This window comes from Scyliorhinus torazame, chromosome 8 (genome assembly GCF_047496885.1).
Source record: "Scyliorhinus torazame isolate Kashiwa2021f chromosome 8, sScyTor2.1, whole genome shotgun sequence".
Taxonomy (NCBI): domain Eukaryota; kingdom Metazoa; phylum Chordata; class Chondrichthyes; order Carcharhiniformes; family Scyliorhinidae; genus Scyliorhinus; species Scyliorhinus torazame.
In genome coordinates, this window is record NC_092714.1 from 131498954 (window position 1) to 131522237 (window position 23284).

Sequence of the window (23284 nt, forward strand, 5' to 3'; positions counted from 1 at the left end):
CACCCTCCTGGATTTATTTTTTAATCTGAGGTACACTCTCCTTATTATCTCCCATCAGATCACCAGTTATTAGTTTTAAATCACCAAAGGATCGATTTACAGTTTAAAAAAAAAAAATGTTTATTAAGGTTTTCATAAAATATCAGTAACAAAATGAAAAAGGAACCAAACAGGGTTAAGTACAAAACACAGTCCAAAAACGCAACCCTCCATACCCCCTCCCCCCGTACATAAATAATAAATTATCATTAACACCCCGACTTAACACAACAAATATATACACACCTCAGACCCCCCAGTGTAAATGAAAAAAACAAAAATAAAGTAACCCCCCCCCCCCACCCCCCCCTGAGTTGCTGCTGCCATTGACCAATGTCTACCGTTCTGCCAGAAAGTCTAAGAACGGTTGCCACCGCCTAAAGTACCTTGTACCGACCCTCTCAAGGCGAATTTCAGCCTCTCCAACTTAATAAACCCCGCCATATCGTTGATCCAGGATTCCACGCTTGGGGGGCCTCGCATCCTTCCACTGAAGAAGAATCCTTCGCCAGGCTACTAGGGACGCAAAAGCCAGAATACCGGCCTCTTTCGCCTCCTGCACTCCCGGCTCCTCTGCCACCCCAAATATTGCGAGCCCCCAGCCCGGCTTGACCCTGGAACCTACCACCCTTGACACCGTCCTCGCTACACCCTTCCAAAATTCCTCCAGCGCTGGGCATGCCCAGAACATATGGGTGTGATTCGCTGCTCCCCAAGCACCTAACACACCTGTCCTCACCCCCAAAGAACCGGCTCATCCTTGTCTCGGTCATGTGTGCCCTGTGCAGCACCTTAATCTGTATGAGGCTGAGCCTCACGCACGATGAGGAAGAGTTGACCCTCCCCAGGGCGTCCGCCCACGTTCCTTCCTCGATTTCCTCTCCCAACTCCTCCTCCCACTTACCTTTTCACCTCCACCACCGAGGCCTCCTCCTCCTCCTGCATCACCTGGTAAGTTTCCGAGATCTTCCCCACTCCCGCCTAGCCCCCGAGAGCACCCTGTCCTGTACTGTGCGTGGCAGCAGCCGCGGGAATTCAACCACCTGCCGCCTGGCAAACGGCCTTACCTGTAAGTACCTGAAGGTGGTGTTCCCCGGGGGAGCCCATACTTCTCCTCCAGCTCACCCAGGCTCGCGAACTTCCCGTCCACAAACAGGTCCCCCAACCTTCGTATCCCTGACCTGTGCCACCCCGAAAACCCCCCCATCTGTTCTCCCTGGGACGAACCAGCCTCCACTGCCCCCAGATTTTGAGGGCAGCCGCCACTACCGGGCTCGTGGTATACCTCCTTGGAGGGAACGGCAGTGGCACCGTTGCTAGCGCCCCCAGACACTTTCCCCACACAAGACGCCGTCTCCAGCCTCTTCCATGCAGCCCCTTCTCCCTCCATCACCCACTTGCGCACCATCGTCGCATTGGCAGCCCAGTAGTACCCACAGAGGTTGGGCAATGCCAGTCCCCCCCTATCTCTACTCTGCTCCAGGAACACCCTTCTCACCCTCTGAGTCCCTCGCACCCACACAAACCCCATTATACTCCTGTTGACCCGCCTAAAAAAGGCCTTTGGGATAAACACGGGGAGGCACTGGAACAGGAACAAAAACCTTGGGAGCACCGTCATTTTGACTGACTGCACCCTACCCGCCAAGGACAGCGGCAACGCGTCCCACCTCTTGAACTCTTCCTCCATTTGCTCCACCAGCGTTGTGAAATTAAGCCTATGCAGGGCCCCCCAGCTCCTAGCCACCTGGACCCCCAAATACCTGAAGCTCCTCTCTGCCCTTTTTAGTGAGATCTCACCAATCCCTCTCTCCTGGTCCCCTGGGTGAACCACGAACAGCTCGTTCTTCCCCATGTTGAGCTTGTACCCCGAGAAATCCCCGAATTCCCTGAGGATCCTCATTACCTCCGGCATTACCCCCCACCGGGTCCGCCACATATTGCAGCAAGTCGTCCGCATCGAGCGACACCCTATGCTCCTCCCCACCCCGCACCAACCCCTTCCAGTTCCTCGACTCCCTCAGTGCCATAGCCAGGGGTTTAATCGCCAGTGCGAAGAGCAGGGACCGAAAGTACTCAGACCTCCTCCTGTTCGTGGCCACACTTGCCATCGGGATCTCATACAACAGCCTAACCCACCTGACAAACCCCTCCCCAAACCCAAACATCTTCAGCACCTCCCACAGGTACCCCCACTCTACCCTATCGAAGGCTTTCTCAGCGTCCATCGCCACCACTATCTCCGCCTCCGCCTCCCCCTCCCTCGCCGGCATCATGATAACGTTCAGAAGCCTCCACACATTCGCGTTCAACTGCCTCCCCTTCACGAACCCCGTCTGGTCTTCGTGGATGATCTGCAGCACACAATCCTCAATCCTCGTGGCTAAGACCTTCGCCAGCACCTTGGCATCTACGTTTAGCAACAAAATCGGCCTGTAAGACCCACACTGCATGGAATCCTTGTCCCGCTTCAGGAGCAAGGAAATCAGTGCCTGGGACATTGTCGGGGGCAAAGCCCCCCCTCCCTTGCCTCATTGAAGGTCCTGACTAGCAACGGGCCCAACAGGTCCATATATTTCTTATAGAATTCGACCGGGAAACCGTCCGGCCCCGGTGCCTTCCACCCCTGCTTGCTCCCTATCCCTTTGGTCAGCTCCTCCAGCCCAATCGGGGCACCCAATCCCGCCACCAGTCCCTCCTCCACCTTCGGAAACCTCAATTGGTCCAGAAAGCGGCCCATCCCTCCCTCATCCAGTGGGGGCTCGGACCGATACAATTCCTCATAAAAGTCCCCGAAGACCCCATTGATACCAACCCCACTCCGCACCACACCCTCCCCTGTCCTTAACTCCCCCGATCTCCCTAGCTGCGTCCCACTTCCTAAGCTGATGCGCCAGCATCCGGCTTGCCTTTTCCCCATACTCTTAAATCGTCCCCATGGCCTTCCTCCACTGCACCTCCGCCTTCCTGGTGGTCACCAGGTCGGATTCGGCCTGGAGGCTGCGCCTCTTCCTCAATAGCCCTTCCTCAGGCACCTCCGCATACCTCCTGTCTACCCTCACCATCTCCCCCACCAGCCTCTCCCTCTCCCCCCGCTCCCTCCACTCCTTGTGGGCCCTAATGGAGATCAGCCCTCCCCTCACCACCGCCTTCAGCGCCTCCCATACCATCCCCACTCGGACCTCCCCGTTATCGTTGGCCTCCAGGTACCTCTCTATGCTTCCTCGGACCCGCTCACTCAGCCCCACCGCCAAGCGCCACAACGGGCGCTGGTCCCTCTCCTCCCCCAGCTCTAAGTCCACCCAATGCGGTGCGTGATCTGAAATGGCTATCGCCGAGTACTCGGTATCCTCTACTCTCGCTATCAGCGCCCTGCTCAAAATAAAAATGTCGATCCGGGAATAAGCCTTATGGATATGTGAGAAGAATGAAAATTCTCTAGCCCACGGCCTTGCAAATCTCCAAGGGTCCACCCCTCCCATCTGGTCCATAAACCCCCTCAGCACTCTAGCCGCCGCCGGCTTCCTACCCGTTCTAGACCTGGAGCGATCCAGTGCCGGATCCAACACCGTGTTAAAGTCACCCCCCATTATCAGGCCCCCCCGACTTCCAAGTCTGGGATCCGACCCAACATGTGCCACATAAAACCCGCATCGTCCCAGTTCGGGGCATACATATTGACCAGTTTGTTCTTTGTTGTACCACCCTCTCTCCCTGCAACTTACCACTTACCATTATGTACCTACCGCCATTGTCTGCCGCAATGTTCGACGCCTCAAATGACACCTTCTTTCCCACCAAGATCGCCACCCCTCGATTTTTGGCATCCATCCCCAAATGAAACACCTGACCTACCCACCCTTTCCTCAATCTTACCTGGTCTGCCACCTTCAGGTATGTCTCCTGGAGAATAACCACATCCGCCTTCATCCTCTTCAGGTGCGCGAAGACGCGGGCCCGCTTAACCGGCCCACTCAGTCCACCTACATTCCAGGTTATCAGTCAGATCAGGGGGCTACCCATCCCCCTCCCCTGCCGACTAGCCATAATCCCTCCTCGGCCAGCCACGCGCCCGCACCTCACGCCCGGCCCGTTCCCCACGGCGGCAGATCCCCGTCTCAACCCCTCCCCACTCGCTCCAGCTCCCCCTTGACCATAGCAGCAACAACTCGATTCCCTCCCCCCTCCCCCCGGCTAGGACCCATCCGAGCTGCTTTACTCCCCCCATTGCACTTCCGCAAGTCTGCTGACCCCGGCCACTCCGCCTCTCCTTCGACTCTTCCCATTGTGTGACACACCCTCCTCTTCCATTCCCCATCCGCAGGTTCTCCACCTCCCCCTTTCATCCCAAGCACGGGAAACAGCCCTCGCTTTCCCGCCCCGGCCCCGCCCCCTCCAGTCTTCAGCACGAGATAAAGCCTGCGCTTTCCACCTACCCGGCCCTGCCACCTCTGACGCAGCTCCTTTTACAGGCCCAGTCCCCTCACCCCTGACTCGGGCCTCCCCCTTCCCCGCGGGGCTCCATCTCACCGCCGGCCATGCACCCCTGTTCCATTTGCTTACACCCCTCCAAGAGTCCCCCCGACCAACCCAACCCAAACAGTGCCCAACCCGCCCTAACCACCCTCACCGAACCAGAAAGAAAGAAAAACAAGAGCAAAGGACCCCCCCTCAAAAAGTAACATATCAACCGCAATCCCCAAACGCCCATCCCGACCCTCAATCTGTGTCCAACTTCTCGGCCTGAACAAAGGCCCATGCCTCCTCCGGAGACTCAAAATAATGGTGCCGGTCCTTGTAGGTGACCCACAGTCGCGCCGTCTGCAACATGCCAAACTTGACCCCCCTTCCTGTGCAGCACCACCTTCGCTCGATTGTACCCGGCCCTCTTCTTCGCCACCTCCGCACTCCAGTCCTGGTATATTTGAACCTCCGCGCCGAACCTCCACGTTCTCCCACCTGCTGCTCCTCTCCTTCTTGGCCCACCTGAGCACACACTCCCGATCAGCGAACCGATGAAACCGCACCAGCACCGCCCGCGGAGGCTCGTTAGCCTTGGGCCTCCTCGCCAGCACTCTATGGGCCCCTTCAAGCTCCAGGGGCCCCTGGAAGGATCCCGCTCCCATCAGCGAGTTCAACATGGTGACCACATAGGCCCCCACGTCCGGCCCCTCCAGCCCCTCCGGAAGGCCCAGAATCCGCAAATTCTTCCGCCTCGACCGATTCTCCATCTCCTCGAACCGCTCCTGCCATTTCTTGTGGAGCGCCTCGTGCGCCTCCACCTTTACCACCAGGCCTAAGATCACGTCCTCGTTGTCGGAGATCTTTTGTCGGGCCTCGCGGATTGCCACCCCCTGGGCCGTCTCCAGCAGCTTATCGATAGAAGCCTTCATCGGCTCAAGCAGGTCCGCTTTAATCTCCCTGAAGCAGCGCTGGATAACCTCCTGTTGCTCTTGCGCCCACTGCATCCATGCTGCCTGGTCCCCGCCCGCCGTCATTTTGATCTTCCATCGGACCTTCTTCGGGTCCACCACCACTTTTTTAGTTGCCCCGCTCCTGGTAAAAGCCATATACTGTCGGGGAGCTATTGTACTCTCCTTCCCACAGCGGGAAACGTCGAAAAAATTCCGTTGGGGGCCCTGAAAAGAGCCCAAAAGTCCGTTTTTTGCGGGAGCTGCCGAATGTGTGACTTAGCTCCGCATAGCCGCAACCGGAAGTCCCCAATTTACAGTTTTTAGATTACAGAGAGAGAGACTACTACCCCTTCTGGCTGTGACTGCAGCTGTCCAGCTCTGAAAACGAAACTAAAACACACCCTGCTGCTAACTGCCTGAAACGAAAGTAAAAAGCTGACACAGCCCAGCTCCACCCACTCTGACATCACTGCAGTAGTAAACACCCATTTCTTAAAGGTACTCTCACATGACAGTTTTTTTTCTAATGGGATTTCCCACATTGGAGATGCATCTTTAATACCTGGGAGGCTCTAGGTTGATCTTGGAAGGTGGGTAACTCTTGTAGGAGTGGGTTTGGATACAACTAAATGGTTTGCTTGGCCCCCACATCAGAAGGAAGTTATATAGTCAACCACATTGCTGTTTATTAATTGACATAATGTAGGAATTTAAAAGAATAAGTTGAATGCTGTGGTCCTGGGAACTGTGCTGTCACAGAAAGTATAAATATGATGTAGTACATCTGCCCAAACAAGGATCTGCCCAATGCCAGCAATGTTTAACCCAGTCAATCATTTGTTTCAATTTGTGAAAAGGGGCAGTTAATGGTTTGTGTCAGATTTAATAAAAATCACAGCGGCTAACAGCAAGATGGCAGAACCACCATTGCCTGAAACATAATGGATCTGTGAGCAGCGGTAATTTGCTGTGTTTGTGGCCTTTATTTGAACTGATGTTGTATGTACATATTGAGCATGTAGTTTTACAAGAGAATGGGCCAGGAAATTCTCCCACAAGGGACTAACCAGTGAGTCATTCTCATACGGCTCTTGAAAGTGGATTCGTTCTGTTGCCTCAAAAATTTGCGATTGAATATTTTTATCACGAGAAAGTTATTTATTTTTATTACGGCGTCAAAGAGATTTGGGGGAGATGGTGGCGAGGCGATGATGTCACTTGATTAGTAATCCAGAGGCCCAGGCTAATGTTCTGGGAGCGTGGGCAGCTGGTGGAATTTAAATTCAATTAATTGATCTGGAATAAAGCTAGTCTCAGCAACGGTGGTCATGAAACTATCATCGGCTGTTTCAAAAACTCATCTGGTATGTCCTTTAAGGAAGGAAATCTATTGTCCTTACCTGGTCTGGCCTACATGTGACTCAAGACCCACAGTAATGTGGTTAATTCTTGACGGCCTGCAAAATTGCCTCGAAGCCACTTAGTTCAGGGGCAGTTAGAGATGGGCAACAAATGCTGGCTCAGCCAGTGACACCACATCCCATGAAAGAAGACATGTTTAAAAATGGCACTTTAACTTAAACAATAACTTGCATTTATCTAACTTTTTAAGAAGTAAAGCATTGCAAGTTACTTCACAGGAGCGTAATCAGACAAAAATTGACACCAAGCCACTTAGAGAGGCAGTGGGAGAGATGACCAAAAGCTTGATCACAGTGCTAGCTTATAAGAAGTGTCCCAAAGGAGGAAGAACAAGAAAGGTTTAGGAAGGGAATTCCTGAACTTCGGTCCTTAGGCTTCTGAAGGCTCTGCTGCCAACAGTCAGACAATGAAAATCAGGGATTCGCATGAGGCCGACATTGGAAGATCACAGCCATTGTGTACGGTTGGAAGGGCCATGGAGAGATTTAAACCAAGGACGCACATTTTTTCGGACTGGGAACCAAAGGGTATTGAGGAATTTGCAGCAAAGGCCGGCAAATGGATTTAAGGTGAAGATCATCCATGATCTGATTGACTGACTGGAGGAGAGAGTAAGGGGCTGTGCAGTCTGCTCATATTCCTGTCAGGTGAGGGTTGACTATCTAACTTTTTTGCTGCTGATGGGCAGCTGTGTCCAGGTTCTTGAATCTGTGCAGTAAGATAAAGAGATATTTTCACCAGCGATAATACATTTCTAAAATTATCCCTGTTGTGTTTTGACTGGGTAGTGCTGGGTGTTTTGTCTGGGGCAAGTTGAGAAGAGGCAGGCCATTATGCTGTTGCTTCATCACTCTCGCCTCTGAGGCAACAACAGCTCATGGGTTCAAGACCCACTCTGCTGATTTGAACAGATATCCCAGGCTAAAAATACCGTTGCAGGAGTGAGGGAGTGCTGCATTGTCAGAGGTGATGTCTTTCGAATGAGATGTTAAAACAAGGCCCCGACTGCTCTCTCACAGGTGTGGCCACAAACATCCCTTGGCACTACTCAATGGAGAGCAAGAGGAGTTCTCCTCTATGCCCTGATCAATATTTATCTCTCAACCAACATCTCAAAACAAATGATCCTGAAATTCTCTCATTGTTGTTTGTGGCAGTTGGCTCCATTTCCTACATTAGAGCCGTGACTACACTTCAAATGTAATGATTAGTTGGAAAAGACATTGGCGCATCCTGAGATCATGAAAGACATGACATGATTGCAAATGCCCTCACTCCCTGCTCATGTCCCATAATTGCAAATCTGCCAAATCTCATTTGCAAATGCGATGCCTTGTTTAAATCTGAAGCACCACCAAACTTTTACATTCAAAAACATTTGAACAACTGAAATAACTGTTATTAAGATTGCCTATCATCGGAACCAAGTATGTCGATTGGGGGGGCATATTGGAGCTGATTCGAGTGTTTGGGTCTATTTCGGGATATAAACTAAATTTAGACAAAAGTGAATATTTTGTGGTGTCTCGGCCAGGGGTGAGGGCAAGGGTGGGGGGTGGCTACCATTCCGTAGGGTGGGAACAGGGGGTGCAGGTGGCACGGGATTTGGGGGGGCTCTGTAGGTATAATGTTACTAGTCTGGTGGGGAGGGTGAAAGCGGACCTGACAAGGTGGGATGGTCTCCCTGTGTCGCTGACAGGTCGGGTACAGGCAATTAAAATGAACATGTTGCCGCGATTTTTGTTTCCTTTTCAGTGCCTGCCGATCTTCCTGCCAAAGGCATTTTTCAAGGAGGTTGAAAAGATGATTACCTCGTTTATATGGGGTGGGGGGGGTGGGGGGGGGGGAGAAAGGTGGCTAGGATTAGGAAGGTGCTGTTGCAGAGAGGATGGCAGTGAGGGGGGTTGGGTCTTCTGAATTTACTATATTATTACTGGGCGGCGAAGGTGAAGAGCTGGATTAGAGCGGGGGACTCCCAGTGGGTTAGAATGGAGGAGAGTCTGTGTAGGGGGTCGGGGCTGAGGGCGATGGCAACAACGCCACTTCTGATGGCCCTGAGGAAATGCTCAGGGACTCCGGTAGTAGTAGCGATGTTGAAAATCTGGAGGCAGTTGCAGCAGCACTTTAGACTGGGGGCGGGGTCAAGGGAAAAGCCGATTCGGGGGAATCACAGATTTGAGCCAGGGAAGTGGGATAGGACTTTTCGGAGATGGGAGGAGAAGGGCGTCAGGGCATGAAAGGATTTGTTTCTAGGGGGCCGGTTTGCGGGATAAAGAAGCTGGGGGCGAAATATGGGTTGAGGCAGGGGGAAATGTTTAGGATATATGCAGGTCCGAGATTTCGCTAAGAAGGAGAGACAGAACTTTCCGGTGGTGCCGGCCTCCACACTGTTGGAGTAGGTGCTGATGACAGGGAATGGAGAAGGGGGTATCGGCGATTTATGGGGCGATTCTGGGAGAAGACGAGGATTAAGGAGGAGGGGATTAAGGCAAAGTGGGAGGAAGAGTTGAGAAAGGGCATGGAGGAGGGGTTGTGGTGTGAGGTGCTCTGGAGGGTAAATGCCTCAACCTTGTGCGCGAGATTGGGGCTGATACAGCTGAAGGTGGTGTATAGGGTGCACCTCACAAAGGCGAGAATGAGCCAACTCCTTGAGGGGGTAGAGGATGTTTGTGAACGTTACGGGGGTTGGGGGGGCCCACAAACCATGTTCATATATTTTGGTCCACCCACAAACCATGTTCATATATTTTGGTCCTGTCCAAAGCTGGAGGGGTATTGGAGGGAGGTGTACAGGGTAATTTCGAAGGTGGTACGTGTGAGGTTTGAGCCGGGTCCTCTGGAGGCCATATTCTGGGTATTGGATCGGCTGGGGTTGGAAGCGAGTGCGGACGGATGCAGATGTTTTAGCCTTCGCCTTGCTGATTGCCCGAAGGCGGGTTCTGTTGGGGTGGAGGTCAGTTTCTTCACTCTGTGCCCTGGCGTGGCGGGGGATCTGTTGGCGTTTTCAACACTTGAGATGGTGAAATTTGAGTTGAGGGGAAGGATGGAAGGGTTCTACAATTCATGGGCATTGTTTATTATGCACTTTCAAGAATTGGATGACATTGAACATTGGGTGGGGGTTGTACTGTGAATGGTGTTGGTGACTATGTCTGGTTGGATGGTGGATTCCTGATTCCTTTTTTTTGATATTTGTATTTAAAATGTTGAGGGTTGTTTGGGGGTTGATGGGAGGGAGGAATTGTGGCCAGGGCATTGACATTGCATTTGTAACAATACAATGTAAAAGATGTAAATTTGGATGAAAATGTGAAAGAAGAGGAGAATACATTTTTAAAAAACTTCATGTTGCCTATCACTCCTTCCCTCTGTCAGAGCTTTTCCTACAGTTTCAGTACAGTAACTTCATTGTGATGTTAATGTAAGCCTACTTGTGACAATAATAAAGATTATTATTATTAAATTAGAGGGGGGCTAAGGCAGCTCACAGCAGATTGATCAAAGGGTCTGTTTTGAGCATGATCCAGGAGGGGAGAGAAGTGTGGGAAAGTAATCCCAATCTCCAATACGCAAAAAGTTTAGGCCGTCCCTCCCAGGCATTTCAAGTGAGAAAATGAATTTGATTGGTGGGAGTCCCATGTAAAACTTGTTGCTCCATTGACGATGTGACAAGTCGAAATGAAACAATGGGTTTAGCTGATTTGATTGAAAATTCAGTTTCAAAACCTTCAATCTACTGTTCTGCTCTTTACTGCAACATGATTTCCTCATCCCAGCTCCCAACCCCAACTCTTGGGCTCTGCTCTATAATGAGAACCGTGACCCTTTAATTGTTTTCATACTTTTACACAGTGCTTGCAATGATCACTGTATCATGCATGCTTGTTGGTAAAGGGAAGAGTTGCCAAGTACTTTCTCACAAAGGTATTTCCTCTTTAAGGTGTTGTGTTTCCCCTCAATAAAGTCTTTCCAATCTCACTTGCAATATTGAAGTAAGTCGGTTGTAATTAATGATGCCCAGAGCTAGTTGGCTATACGTGATTCCATTGATTTTTTTTTTCCCTCTCTCTGTCAAGCTGTTTCTGGCTCGCTAATGAGTGTATAAACCCCACTAATGTAGCAATGTTTGTTTAGGGAAAGGTTAGGAGGTCCCAAGGCAGGACAGGACCTCGGAGGGGAGAGAGAGAGCGCGTGCAGCTGCACCCTCTGAGGCTGCCTCTGGTGAACTGGGCAGCACAGGCTCGCTGCTTCAGACGGTGGAGATAGAGCGTTTCTGGCTGACTGGGCTGTCTGCTCGCAGCAGAGCATGGCTCTCGAGTGGAGCACGGAGCAGGGGTTGCTGTGTGGACGACTTCTGGACGATGCGTTTCTGAGCGAGAGCAGCGATGGGGAGATCTAGATATTAATGTGTAGGTTCTAAGGTGTTTCGGCGATCTGAACGCTTAACTCTACCTCTCTGTGGCTTGAGGCTGAGGTAGGAAGTGTTGGAGGGATGTTCAATAGAGGTTAGTGTGGATAGGCAGTGTCATGAGCAATGGGTCGCTGTTACAGCGTAAGTCGGCAACCTCCCTAAACTGAGCAACCCTCCCCCACAACCCACCCACATACAATGTTGTCTAATCGAATCCTGTGTTGCCTTTCCAGATAGCTCGCCAGCTTCCCTGGATTTTGCTGACGACACAGGATTGCTTTGCCTGAAGATGGAAACATTGGAGTCGGAACTGACCTGCCCTATCTGTCTGGAGCTCTTCGAGGATCCGCTGCTTCTGCCGTGTGCCCACAGCCTCTGTTTCAGCTGTGCCCACCGCATCCTGGTGTCTCACTGCGCATCGAACGAGAGCGTGGAATCAATCGGCGCCTTCCAGTGCCCGACGTGCCGCTATGTCATTGCCCTCAACCATCGTGGTCTAGAGGGGCTGAAGCGTAACGTCACCTTGCAGAACATCATCGACCGTTTTCAGAAGGCTTCAATCAGCGGTCCCAACTCACCGGGCGAGAGCCGCCGGGAGCGGCCCTTCGACGGCAGCGCCATGACGACGGCCGAGCGTATCCCCTGCCAGTTCTGCGAGCAGGAGCCGCCGCGGGCGGCTGTGAAAACCTGCGTGACCTGTGAGGTCTCCTACTGCGATGGCTGCCTGAAGGCCACCCACCCCAGCAAGAAACCCTTCACCGGGCACCGGCTGATTGAGCCTGTCCCTGACTCCCACCTCCGGGGCCTGATGTGCCTCGAGCATGAGAGTGAGAAGGTCAACATGTACTGTGTGACAGACGAGCAGCTGATCTGCGCCCTGTGCAAACTGGTGGGGCGACATCGAGACCACCAAGTGGCAGCACTCGGAGACAGATTTGACAAAATAAAGGTACGTCGCATATGACCTTTCTATTCACTTTTTTCTGTCCTGGGGGGAAGGGAGCATTTGGGACATGTCAAATGTTGTCTGCTTAGACTCCTGGGAAACCACTTGGTACTTTCAATACATTATAGGCGCTATATAAATGCAAGTTCACATTGTTGTTGTCAACACCCCATACGGCTGACAGGTTCAACGCATGCAATAGGACATGTAATAGGAGGCTGTGACCGATGAACAAGCGCTTCATTCAGTACTCCAGGAGATGAAGGAAAAACAGAGAGTACAGTGGTGTGAAAGGTGCTCCATTTGGTAAGGTAGGGGTCCAAACATTCAGAAAAACATTAGAATACAACAGGATTAGTAAACAAATCCTGGTGCGCCTGGCAGAGATATTCTATCCCTGCAAAAAATAAATATCAATAAAGAAACCTCACTGTATAATCTCTTAAAATAGTTTATGTAATCGCATATGTAGCTCCAAAAGAAGGTTTCTTTTTCAATTGTATAGAGATAATGCACGCACTCGTTTATTTTTGAAAAATTTAAAGTACCCAAATTTCTTTCCAATTAAGAGGCAATTTAGCGTGGCCAATCCACCTACCCTGCACATCGTTGGGTTGCAGACCCACGCAGACACGGGGAGAATGTGCAAACCCCACACGGACAGTGACCCGGGGTCGGGATTCGAACCCAGGTCCTCAGCGCTGTGAGGCAGCAGTGCTAACCACTGTGCCACCGTGCCTCCCACATGCACTCATTTCTATCTTTTTGAATGATTAATCAAACCATTTGCAATGGGTTAATTTCTGTCTTCCCCTTCTGTCGCATCTTCAAATTAAAGTCATGCCACTTACTCTGGTGTTGCCATCCTCTCCGTCTCTGAGTATAAAGGTGACTCGCAGCAAAGCTCTGCCCCATGGTGGTTAACAGATTGCACACTGTGGTCTCCAGGGGGTTTACGGTAGGTATCCAGACTGCTCTGAAAATTACATTGAATCGCAGCGAGTGGGCAGCATGGAAACAGGTCACTGAGCCGGCGTTGATGCTCCATAAGAACAACTACCCACCCATCATATTAACTCCCCAACCGGGCAGGTTTTGTCTTGATGACCAGGCAATTGGGAATCGGCTCCTGTTAGGGCAATTGGGAATCGGCTACTGTTGGGTCAATTGGCAATCAGCTCCTGTAGGGGCAATTGGGAATCAGATCCTGTTGGGTCAATTGGGAATCAGCTCCTGGAGGGGCAATTGGGAATCAGATCCTATTGCGTCAATTGGGAATCAGCTCCTGGAGGGGCAATTGGGAATCAGATCCTGTTGGGTCAAGTGAGAATCAGCTCCCATGAGGGCAATTGGGAATCAGCTCCTGTTAGGGCAAGTGGGAATCCGCTCCCATGAGGGCAATTGAGAATCAGCTCCTGTTAGGGCAATTGGCAATCAGCTCCTATTGGGGCAATTGGGAATTGGCTCCTGTTGGGTCAATTGGGAATCAGCTCCTATTGGGTCAATTGGGAATCAGCTCCTGTTGGGTCAATTGGGAATCAGCTCCTGTTGGGGCAATTGGGAATTGGCTCCTGTTGGGTCAATTGGGAATCAGCTCCTGTTGGGTCAATTGGCAATCGGCTCTTGTTGGGTCAATTGGCAATCGGCTCTTGTTGGGTCAATTGGCAATCGGCTCCTGTTGGGTCAATTGGGAATCGGCTCCTGTTGGGTCAATTGGGAATCAGCTCCTATTGGGTCAATTGGGAATCAGCTCCTGTTGGGTCAATTGGCAATCAGCTCCTATTGGGTCAATTGGCAATCAGCTCCTGTTGGGTCAATTGAGAATCAGCTCCTGTTGGGTCAATTGGGAATCAGCTCCTGGAGGGGCAATTGGGAATCAGATCCTATTGGGTCAATTGGCAATCAGCTCCTGTTGGGTCAATTGAGAATCAGCTCCTGTTGGGTCAATTGGCAATCAGCTCCTGTTGGGGCAATTGGGAATCGGCTCCTGTTAGGGCAATTGGGAATCGGCTACTGTTGGGTCAATTGGGAATCAGCTCCTATTGGGTCAATTGGGAATCAGCTCCTGTTGGGTCAATTGGCAATCAGCTCTTGTTGGGTCAATTGGCAATCCGCTCCTGTTGGGTCAATTGGGAATCAGATCCTGTTGGGTCAATTGGCAATCCGCTCCTGTTGGGGCAATTGGGAATCAGCTCCTGTTGGGGCAATTGGGAATCAGCTCTTACCACAGGAATTGGGAATGAGTTCCTGTTAGGGCAATTGGGAATCAGCTCTTACCAGGGGAATGGGAATCCACTCCAATGAGGGCAATTGGAAATCAGCTCCCGGGAGGGCAATTAGGAATGGGATATCTGGGCAAACCTGAGGGTGGCAACTTTTGGGGGCTCAGGAGTCGGGATTCAGGGAGCGATTGATAGAGGGGAGCAGGGCTGGGGCAAGAGCTGGGGATAGTGGCTCAATGAGTCTGGGGTCCAGCTGCTCTTGTGGTCAATTGTGATCGAACCTCCAGGAATGCCTCCAAACAATGTTGCCGACTTTATCCTTCCTCATCTAATCCTATCAGCATAACCTTTATTTTCCTTTCTCCCTCATTTGCTTATCTAGCTTCCCCTTAAATGCATCAAATCTGTCTGCCTCGATCCTTGTGATGAGCAGTTCGACGTAGAATGGATATAGCACAGAAGGTGGTTGTTCTGCCCATCTCTACTGTACTGGCTATCCATTTTTTCTAGTCCCACTCCTTGCTCTTTCCCCATAGCCCTGAAGATTTTTTTCTCTTCAGCATTTAATCCAATTCTCTTTTTAAAAATTATGATTTGAACCTGCCTTCAGAATATGCTCACTGCTCTCTGGGTGAAGGTTCTCCTTAATCCCCTTCTGGATTTATTGTTGAAAGTTTTTTTTAAAATATATTTTATTGAAATTTTTTTCCCTGAGCAACATTTTTCCCGCTTACAAAACAAGCGAAACGATAACAGTAACAAAACAGAAATTTTTAAACTTTTTAACAATAATAATAATAGTAGTAATAATATACAAGTAACAAAACCTTGTACTCTATTGACCTATACTCAACTGCCTCCCCCCTCCTCTCTTCCCCCCCCCCCCCTGGGTTGCTGCTGCTGGTCATCCGTCTTCCCTCTAACGTTCCCCTAGGTAGTCAAGAAATGGCTGCCACCGCCTGGTGAACCCTTGAGCCGATCCTCGCAGGGCAAACTTTATCTGCTCCAGTTTAATAAACCCCGCCATATCGTTTACCCAGGCCTCCAGTCCGGGGGGTTTCGCCTCCTTCCACATGAGTAGGATCCTGCGCCGGGCTACGAGGGACGCAAAGGCCACAACGTCGGCCTCTTTCGCCTCCTGCACTCCCGGCTCTTCCGCAACTCAAAATAGAGCTAAATTTACTGTTGAAAGTTGATCACCCCTAGGTTTGCTGGTGGTCCAGGACACTCTGGTTTCAGAGTTTTCTGAGAGCTGGTGAAAAACCCTCTGTAGATAATGAGTAATATGTTCGCGAGAAGGCCCACTGTGAACTGTCCGATGAGAGTCAGAGCCTCATAGACTTCAGTCACTTCTCTGTGTTGCTCTTGAGAAATTGTATTGGAGCCCTCTATTAGAAAATGACTTTTCAGTACACTAGTTCATGTTTTCAGATCAAAGGGTACTGATTAAATGTTCTTGGTGAGGAGCTCAGAAATCATGTTTTGTCAAGTGATGTGTGTCTAAACGTTCAGGGTGTACAGAATGCACTTGTTAAACTGATTCTCAATGCTGGATTACTGCAATGTTACAACTGAGAGCCAGTTCGAAATAAACAGTGAATCTTTCTTGTCAAGACTCTTCTTTCTTTGCGGGCATCGTTCTCTAACTGGGTGGGCAGCGTGTGTAAATGGAGTCCGAAGAGACTTTGTGGTGGGATTGGACTTGGCTGGAAGTGTAAGTGGGCGCTAGAGATCTGGTTATCCGTTTTACACCCCATCAGTTTGCTCTTGGTCTTATCTGGTTGGGTTTATATGTGACTCCAGTCCCACATTAACAGCGATGTCTCCCTGTGAGATGGCCTATCAAGGCTCGCAGTTGCACCAAATTGTTACAAAGAAATGACCACGTGGACTGCAGTGACAGAAGAAGAAGGCGCAGCACCTCCCCGGGAACTGGGGGCAGTAATGCCAACCTTGCCAACCATGCTCATGTCACAAGAATTACTTTTAATAAATCATCTATTTCTGTCTGCCCAGTGGCTTATCATCCATTTCTTTCTCTCCCAACCTCTCTTTCCTTACCTTCATCTCTTTCCCCCTCTTTGACTTCATTATCTCACTGCCTCATTTTTTCTCATCTCTGCTCTCTATGCTTTTTTTTATTGCACTCTTTCCCTCGGTCACCTCTCTCTATTTTCTTTCTCATGCCCTCACCTGCTATCTTCTCTCCCTCTTCAACCTGATTTTTCTTATCCTTTCTGTCCCTCAAATTGTCTTTTCCAAGTTTCTGTCTCGAAACCGTGCCTCAATTTGATTTAAGTAATGGATTTGTTTAATGCCTTTCATAATTTCAGTACATCCCAACTGCATTCAAGTAAATGAATCACTTCAGTCTAATACAATAATGACATACAATGCTGTCGCAATGTCGGAAACCTGGCGGCCAATTTGCACACAGCTCGGCCTGAAACCAACAATCAAATCAATGACGAGATCATCTACTTGCAGTGATGTTGGTTGAGGGATCAGTAGAACTTCAGGAATACATCTTTGCTCTTCTTCAAATTGTATTCTGGGATTTTCTTTACTGAGAGGGAAGACTGGGCTCTGTTTAATGCCTCCTCTGAAAGACTGTGCCTCTGAGAGTGCCGCACTCCCTCAGTACTTGATCTTGGGCTCAAGTGTCTGGAGTGGGACTTGAAGCCACGATCTCTGACACAAGAGGCGGACACAGCCGCTGTCTTAATTTGCCAAAAGGTCCCTGTACATTTATCACATTCTTTCATGTTTCAGTACGAAGAATAAGACTGGGAGTGGAAAATAGCCAGGAAAAATAAATTTGGGAACTTAGCTATCAGAGTGTACGTCAGTTCAATGAAGAGCATTGCCCATCTATAAATATGAATAGATTGAGTGCCATTGTCCAGGTTCATGAAACTAAAAGCTTTTCATGAAGCTGAGATACATTTTTATGGAAGTGAAGACACTTTTTCATGTTAATTCATTATTAAGTATTTTCAGTTCTGACTAACAGCACTTTGGAAAAATGTACTATCTCTCGGGAGTTCACCCAGATTTCGTCTTTTCCACAAAGGGAGAAAAAGTACATTTTCTCAATGGTTCTCACTATGATAAGTCTTTGGCCCTGCTCCAGACAGTCGTAGTGAGGAGAGACTGTACGTCTGATTCTGGATTCTGGATTGACATCCAGTGAGATGCTCATGCCTGGTGGTTGCGGGCCTCTCTTTCCTCTCATCAACTAGGTTGAGGAAATCCTTATGCTGTTTAGGAGGAATCACCTCCTTTTCTTCAAGCTCATTCTTCTAGTCGTGGATTGGAAGTAAATGCTGCACCAGTTGCTTCAAATCTAAGCGACAGCATTTTTGAAAATGGGTTTTATTGCTAACCAAGGGATGAAACTCCGAATGGTCCCAATCTTTTCCAAGGTGACTTGTCCATTTTGTTGTGCCACACATCTTGCTGACGAGTGCCTTTTCAGCCATTGTCCTCTTTGTCAGGGTGGCACGGCAGCACACTGGTTAGCACAGTTGCTTCACAGCGCCAAGTCAATTCCTGACTTGGATCACTGTCTGTGTGGAGTTTGCACTTCCTTCCTGTGTCTGCGTGGGTTTCCTCCGGATGCTCCGGTTTCCTCCCACAGTCCAAAGATGTGTAGGTTAGGTGGATTGGCCATGCTAAATTGCCCCTTAAGTGTCCAAAAGGGTTAGGTGTGGCTACTGGATTATTGGGATAAGGAGGTGTGGGCTTAAGCTCTTTCCAAGGGCTGGTGCAGATTCGAATGTCCGAATGGCCTCTTTCTGCACTGTAAATTCTATGATACCTGCCTCTTCCAGTGTTCCAGACTTCATTTACTTTTGGGTGATGTCCTCCATCTACACCAGACAAAGCGGATAATAATAATCTTTATTATTATCACAAGTATAGGCATACATTAACACTGCAATGAAGTTGCTATGAAAATGAAAATCCCCTAGTCGCCACACTCCAGCCCCCCACCCCCCACCACCCCCATCAGTTCACTCTGTCTGGAAGCTAAGGTGCAGTCCATACAAAAGCAGTGAAAATAAATCACTGCTTTAAAACCACTCATGTGGTTTTTGATTTCTATGAAGTTATAACTGCTACTTTCTCTGCCTGAAGCAGACGGGTTAGTTTTAAAGTAGTGATTTTTTTTTTCACTGTTCCTGTCTGGATTGCTCTTGAGCTTCCAGGCCGGAGTGACTGATGGTGGGGGGTCTCTGTTGTGGGGAGGTGGGGGCAGTCTCTGGTGGGGGGGGGGGGTCTGGTGGGAGAGCTGGGGTTTGGGTTGAGCAGTATTTGCATTGTAGGGGGAGGGGGGCCCTCTGATGAACTTGGGGGGCACCTACCTGAGATACCTATCCCCTTGACTCGGGGCATCAGCTATAAAATAAATGGCAGAACCATCAGGAGCATAGACACACCGAGAGATCTGGGCAGGTCCACAGATCGTTTAAAGTTGCAGCACGGGTGGAAATGGTAGTAAAGAAAGCATATGGCATGTTTGCCTTCATCGGACGGGGCATCGAGTATAAAAGTTCGCAAATTATGTAAATTATATAGAACGTTGGTTAGGTCACATTTGGAATACTGTGTCTAATTCTGGTCAGCGCACTACCAGAAGAATATGAAGGCTTTGGAGAGAGTACAGAAAAGGTTTACCAGGGTGTTGCCTGGTATGGAGGGTATTATCTATGAGGAGAGATTGAATAAACTGGGATTGTTCTCCCTAGAAAGACAGAGGCTGAGGGGCGACCTGATAGAAGTTTATAAAATTATGAGGGGAATAGATAGGGTGACCAGTTGGAGGTTTTTTCTCAGGGCGGAAATGACAATTACAAGGGGGCACAAGTTCAAGGTGAGGGGGGATAGGTTCAGTGGAGATGTGCGGGGAAAGTTTTTTACATGAGGGTGGGGGTGGCCTGGAATGCACTGCCTAGTGAGGTAGTTGAGGCAGATACGTTAGCGACCTTTAAGACTTATCTAGATAGACACACGAACAGACGGAATATAGAAGGATACACGCGGTTGGTCTAGATAGGACACATGATCAGAGCAGGCTTGGAGGGCCAAAGGGCCTGTTCCTGTTCTTTGTTCTCACCCGGTTCGTCCGTACGCTCGCTAACAGCGCCCTATACAACAATCAGACCCAGCCTCCAAATCCTTGCCCGAACCCAAACCATCCTAACACTTCCCACAGATATTCCCACTCCACCCAAGCAAATGCCTCCTCCACGTCCTTAGCAACCTCCACATCCTGTTCCTCCGGAGGCATCATTATCACGTTCAGTAATATCCTGATATTCGCCTACAGTTGCCCCCCACTTGACGAACCCAGTCTGGTCTTCCCCTATCACCCCCGCCACGCAGTCCTCAATCCGCGAGGCCAAGATCTTTACCAACAATTTGCGTCCACATTTAACAACGAAATCGGGAGGTAGGACCCACACTGCTTTGGATCTTTATCCTTCTTTAATATCAGGCATATGGACACCTGTGATAATGTAGGGGGGAGTGCCCCCTTATCCCTCAACTCATTATATGCCCTCGCCAGTACGGGCTCCAGATTCCAGTGATAAAGCAGCTTTAATAACTTTATAAAGCGAATTATAAAAATACTTGAAGGGGAAAACCTTTACAGGGCTATGGTGCAAGAGCAGGAACGTGTGACTGATGAGATAGCCTGGTGGCACAATGGGCCAAATGGCCTCCTTGTATCATTCTCCGAGTAGGGCTGATCAGATGGCTCTTTCAGAATGCTAGCACAGATCCAATGGGTCAAATGGCTTCCTTCTGTGCTATAGTTTCCATTTGGAAACATCATGGGCGGGAATCTCTAAAAATGGGGGAGCTATGCCCCCCACGCCAGCGTGAAAACTAGCACCAACGACCCTGGCATCAACGGCTCCCGAAAGTGAGGAATACTCACCTATCTAGGGGGCTAGGTGACCGCCAGAGTAGTCCCCGCTGCTGTAGCCGGCGGGGAACATCCTGCGCGAGTCCACGCATGCACAGAACGGCCGGCGTATTTTCGCACATGCGCGGGGGTTCCCTTCTCCACGATGGCCCCCGGGCAATACGGCGGAGCCCTACAGGGGCCCGGTGTTGAGTAAAGTAGGCCCCCACGGAACCAGCCCGCCTGCCGATCGGTAGGCCCTGATTGCAGGACAGCGCACCATGGGGGCCCCCCCTGGGGTCGGATCCCCCCCCCCCCCTCCAGGACAGCCCCCGTACACTCACATTCCAGGTCCCGCCGTGTGGGAGGTGAGTAATCCACGGCGGCGGGACTCGGCCAAACTCGTTGGCCACTCGGCCCATCGGGGCCCTGAGAATCGCCGGGGGCGGCCGCTGTCAATGGCCTCCGACCGACGTGGCGGTGATCCCACTGGCGCCCGGAAAACGGCGCTGGAGAATGGGGAAGCCGGCAGCAGGGCGGCAGGGATTCTTCGACCCGGCGCCGGGTCAGGGAATCCTGGCCAAACCCTTTGTTAAAGCATTAGACATTAATATACATGTAGATTGATGAAACTTTAATAAAATTGTGACATTTTCAATTAATGTTCCTGTTGAAGTCCTATCTTAGCCATCCATATTGCAGGCACCCTAATCCTTGAGTGGACTGGGGTAGCTTGGTAAGTAAGTGGCCCACTGCACTTACCAAAGATAGAAAATGAGAGCTTTTACCTTGAGAAATGATTTGCCATTGCAATGCCTTTCAGATCTCTATTAGTGAACACGTTGGGCCTCAGCCAACAGCTGAACAATGTAAGTAATGTATTCCAAAATGTCAGAGTTAATGCCAGTTCCAGGGCTGACTTTGGGAAAATTTCCACAAATGCGATGAAAAGATTGGCTTGAGAAGAGAGGACTAATTGACAACTGATATCCAACCTCGGAATGTTCCAGAAGAAAGTGGAAGGCTTTGTGATGTGTTTTGTTTTTCAAACAAAAAAGGAGAGGAAATGCTTTGGACAGGAGTTCGGGGTTAATCTTCCGACGCTACAATGACCCCTGCATTCAGACAGTGTCAAGTTGATGCTTTTTAGATGCTGTCTTGTACAGTGGGCACAGCAGCAGTCTCGGCTGTGTAAAATGCAGGGTCAGAGCTTTCAACATGGAAACTCAAGCAAGGGAGATTGGAGGAATTATTCAAACATACCACAGCAGTTACATTTGGCAGAAATTTATTTGGAGGCGTGACTAACATATTGTGGTGGCCAGCTCGGCTTTTTTTCTGTGAAAACAATGCAATTTTTGAACTGTGTCCTCAGTGGTCTTATTTCCTTCATGTGTTTTCCCCCTAGTGACATACGCTGGGTGTAATCTATGCTGTTATCCTTTGTGGAAAGGGTGGAGTAATTAGTGCATGGATCGTTCCACTGGCAAATTCAATCACTATTGACTGACCATCGAATCTTCCATTCATGAGCAGCATGTGAAGAATTCAATCGTCAACCAGTTCCTGCCCTTTCCACCAGCAATCAGCTGATTTTGACAAAAAGTCTAGGTCAGACTGGGGGTGTTGATTGGGGTTATAGCGTCCCTGGAAATGTTGAGCTAACTGTATGAAATGTTCGCTGCACAATGAAATTACAAGTTGAACTGCCACTGTACAATATCGGAATGACTCTTGCATTCAGGCGCAAATATTCCCTTCAAAGAACAAGGGGGCAGATAAACTTTGTCTTGGGAGGTATTGATATGAAATTGGCCGTCCCTTTTACATTCCACTTCATTGTGGGGGTTTAAAAAACTACATGGACAGGAAAACGGGCTGCATTGATTATCATAGAATTTACAGTGCAGAAGGAGGCCATTCGGCCCATTGAGTCTGCACCGGCTCTTGGAAAGAGCACCCTACCCAAGGTCAACACCTCCACCCTAGTCCCATAACCCAGTAACCCCACCCACCACTAAGGGCAATTTTGGACACTAAGGGCAATTTAGCATAGCCAATCCACCTAACCTGCACATCTTTGGACTGTGGGAGGAAACATGAGCACCCGGAGGAAACCCACGCACACACGGGGAGGATGTGCAGACTCCGCACAGACAGTGACCCATGCCGGAATTGAACCTGGGACCCTGGAGCTGTGAAGCAATTGTGCTATCCACAATGCTACCGTGCTGCCCGTCATGTTTTATGCCAAGGTCCCTTGATTTGAAAGAGTTCTGTCTGACCATTTATAGACGGCACACTGAAATTGATTGCTGTCAGTCTGTGGGTAAACTCTTCAGTTAACCAGTTCCATCATTTCCCGACAACAGATAAATAGGTGGCTCGCTCACAGGGAAAATGCTGAAAAATTCATCAAATGCATTAAAGCGAGCCCATACTGAAATACTGCTCTTTTATTTTTCTAACCCATTAACCATTCTTGACAGTGTTTCTATTTATATCCAGTGACTGTACTTTAGTCAGATAAATTTGAATTTAATGTATCTCAATAAGTTGTATTGTGGTGCAGAATTCCTCAAGGAGGTGATGAGACCTTTGACTGTGCGTAAAAAGAAATATCTGTATTTACATAACCCATTTCCCAATCAGGACATTCCAAAACACTTCCCAACTGGGAAAGTACTTTATATCGCTGTTATTATGTAAGAAAATGCAGCAGCCAATTTATGCATAGGAAGATCACAATCAGTGTGTGATAATGAACAGATAATCTCTATTCAAAAGGAAGGTTGGATGAGGGATCATGGGCAAAATTCTCCCAAAACGGCGCGATGTCCACCGACTGGCGCCCAAAACGGCGCCAATAAGACGGGCATCGCGCCGCCCCAAAGGTGCGGAATGCTCCGCATCTTT

At 49.6% G+C, this 23284-nt stretch overlaps 1 protein-coding gene across 6 annotated transcripts in view; it reads left to right on the top strand.

Moving 5' to 3' along the window:
- The window catches only part of LOC140428112 (E3 ubiquitin-protein ligase Midline-1), a 572352-nt gene that overhangs the window by 350714 nt on the left and 198354 nt on the right, over positions 1 to 23284 (top strand). For all 6 annotated transcript variants that reach the window (XM_072514187.1, XM_072514188.1, XM_072514185.1 and 3 more), the window contains one exon: positions 11520 to 12235. In XM_072514187.1, coding sequence (XP_072370288.1) covers positions 11576 to 12235 — 660 coding nt within the window. In that variant the 5' untranslated portion in view covers positions 11520 to 11575. The remainder of the gene's footprint in view (positions 1 to 11519; positions 12236 to 23284) is intronic.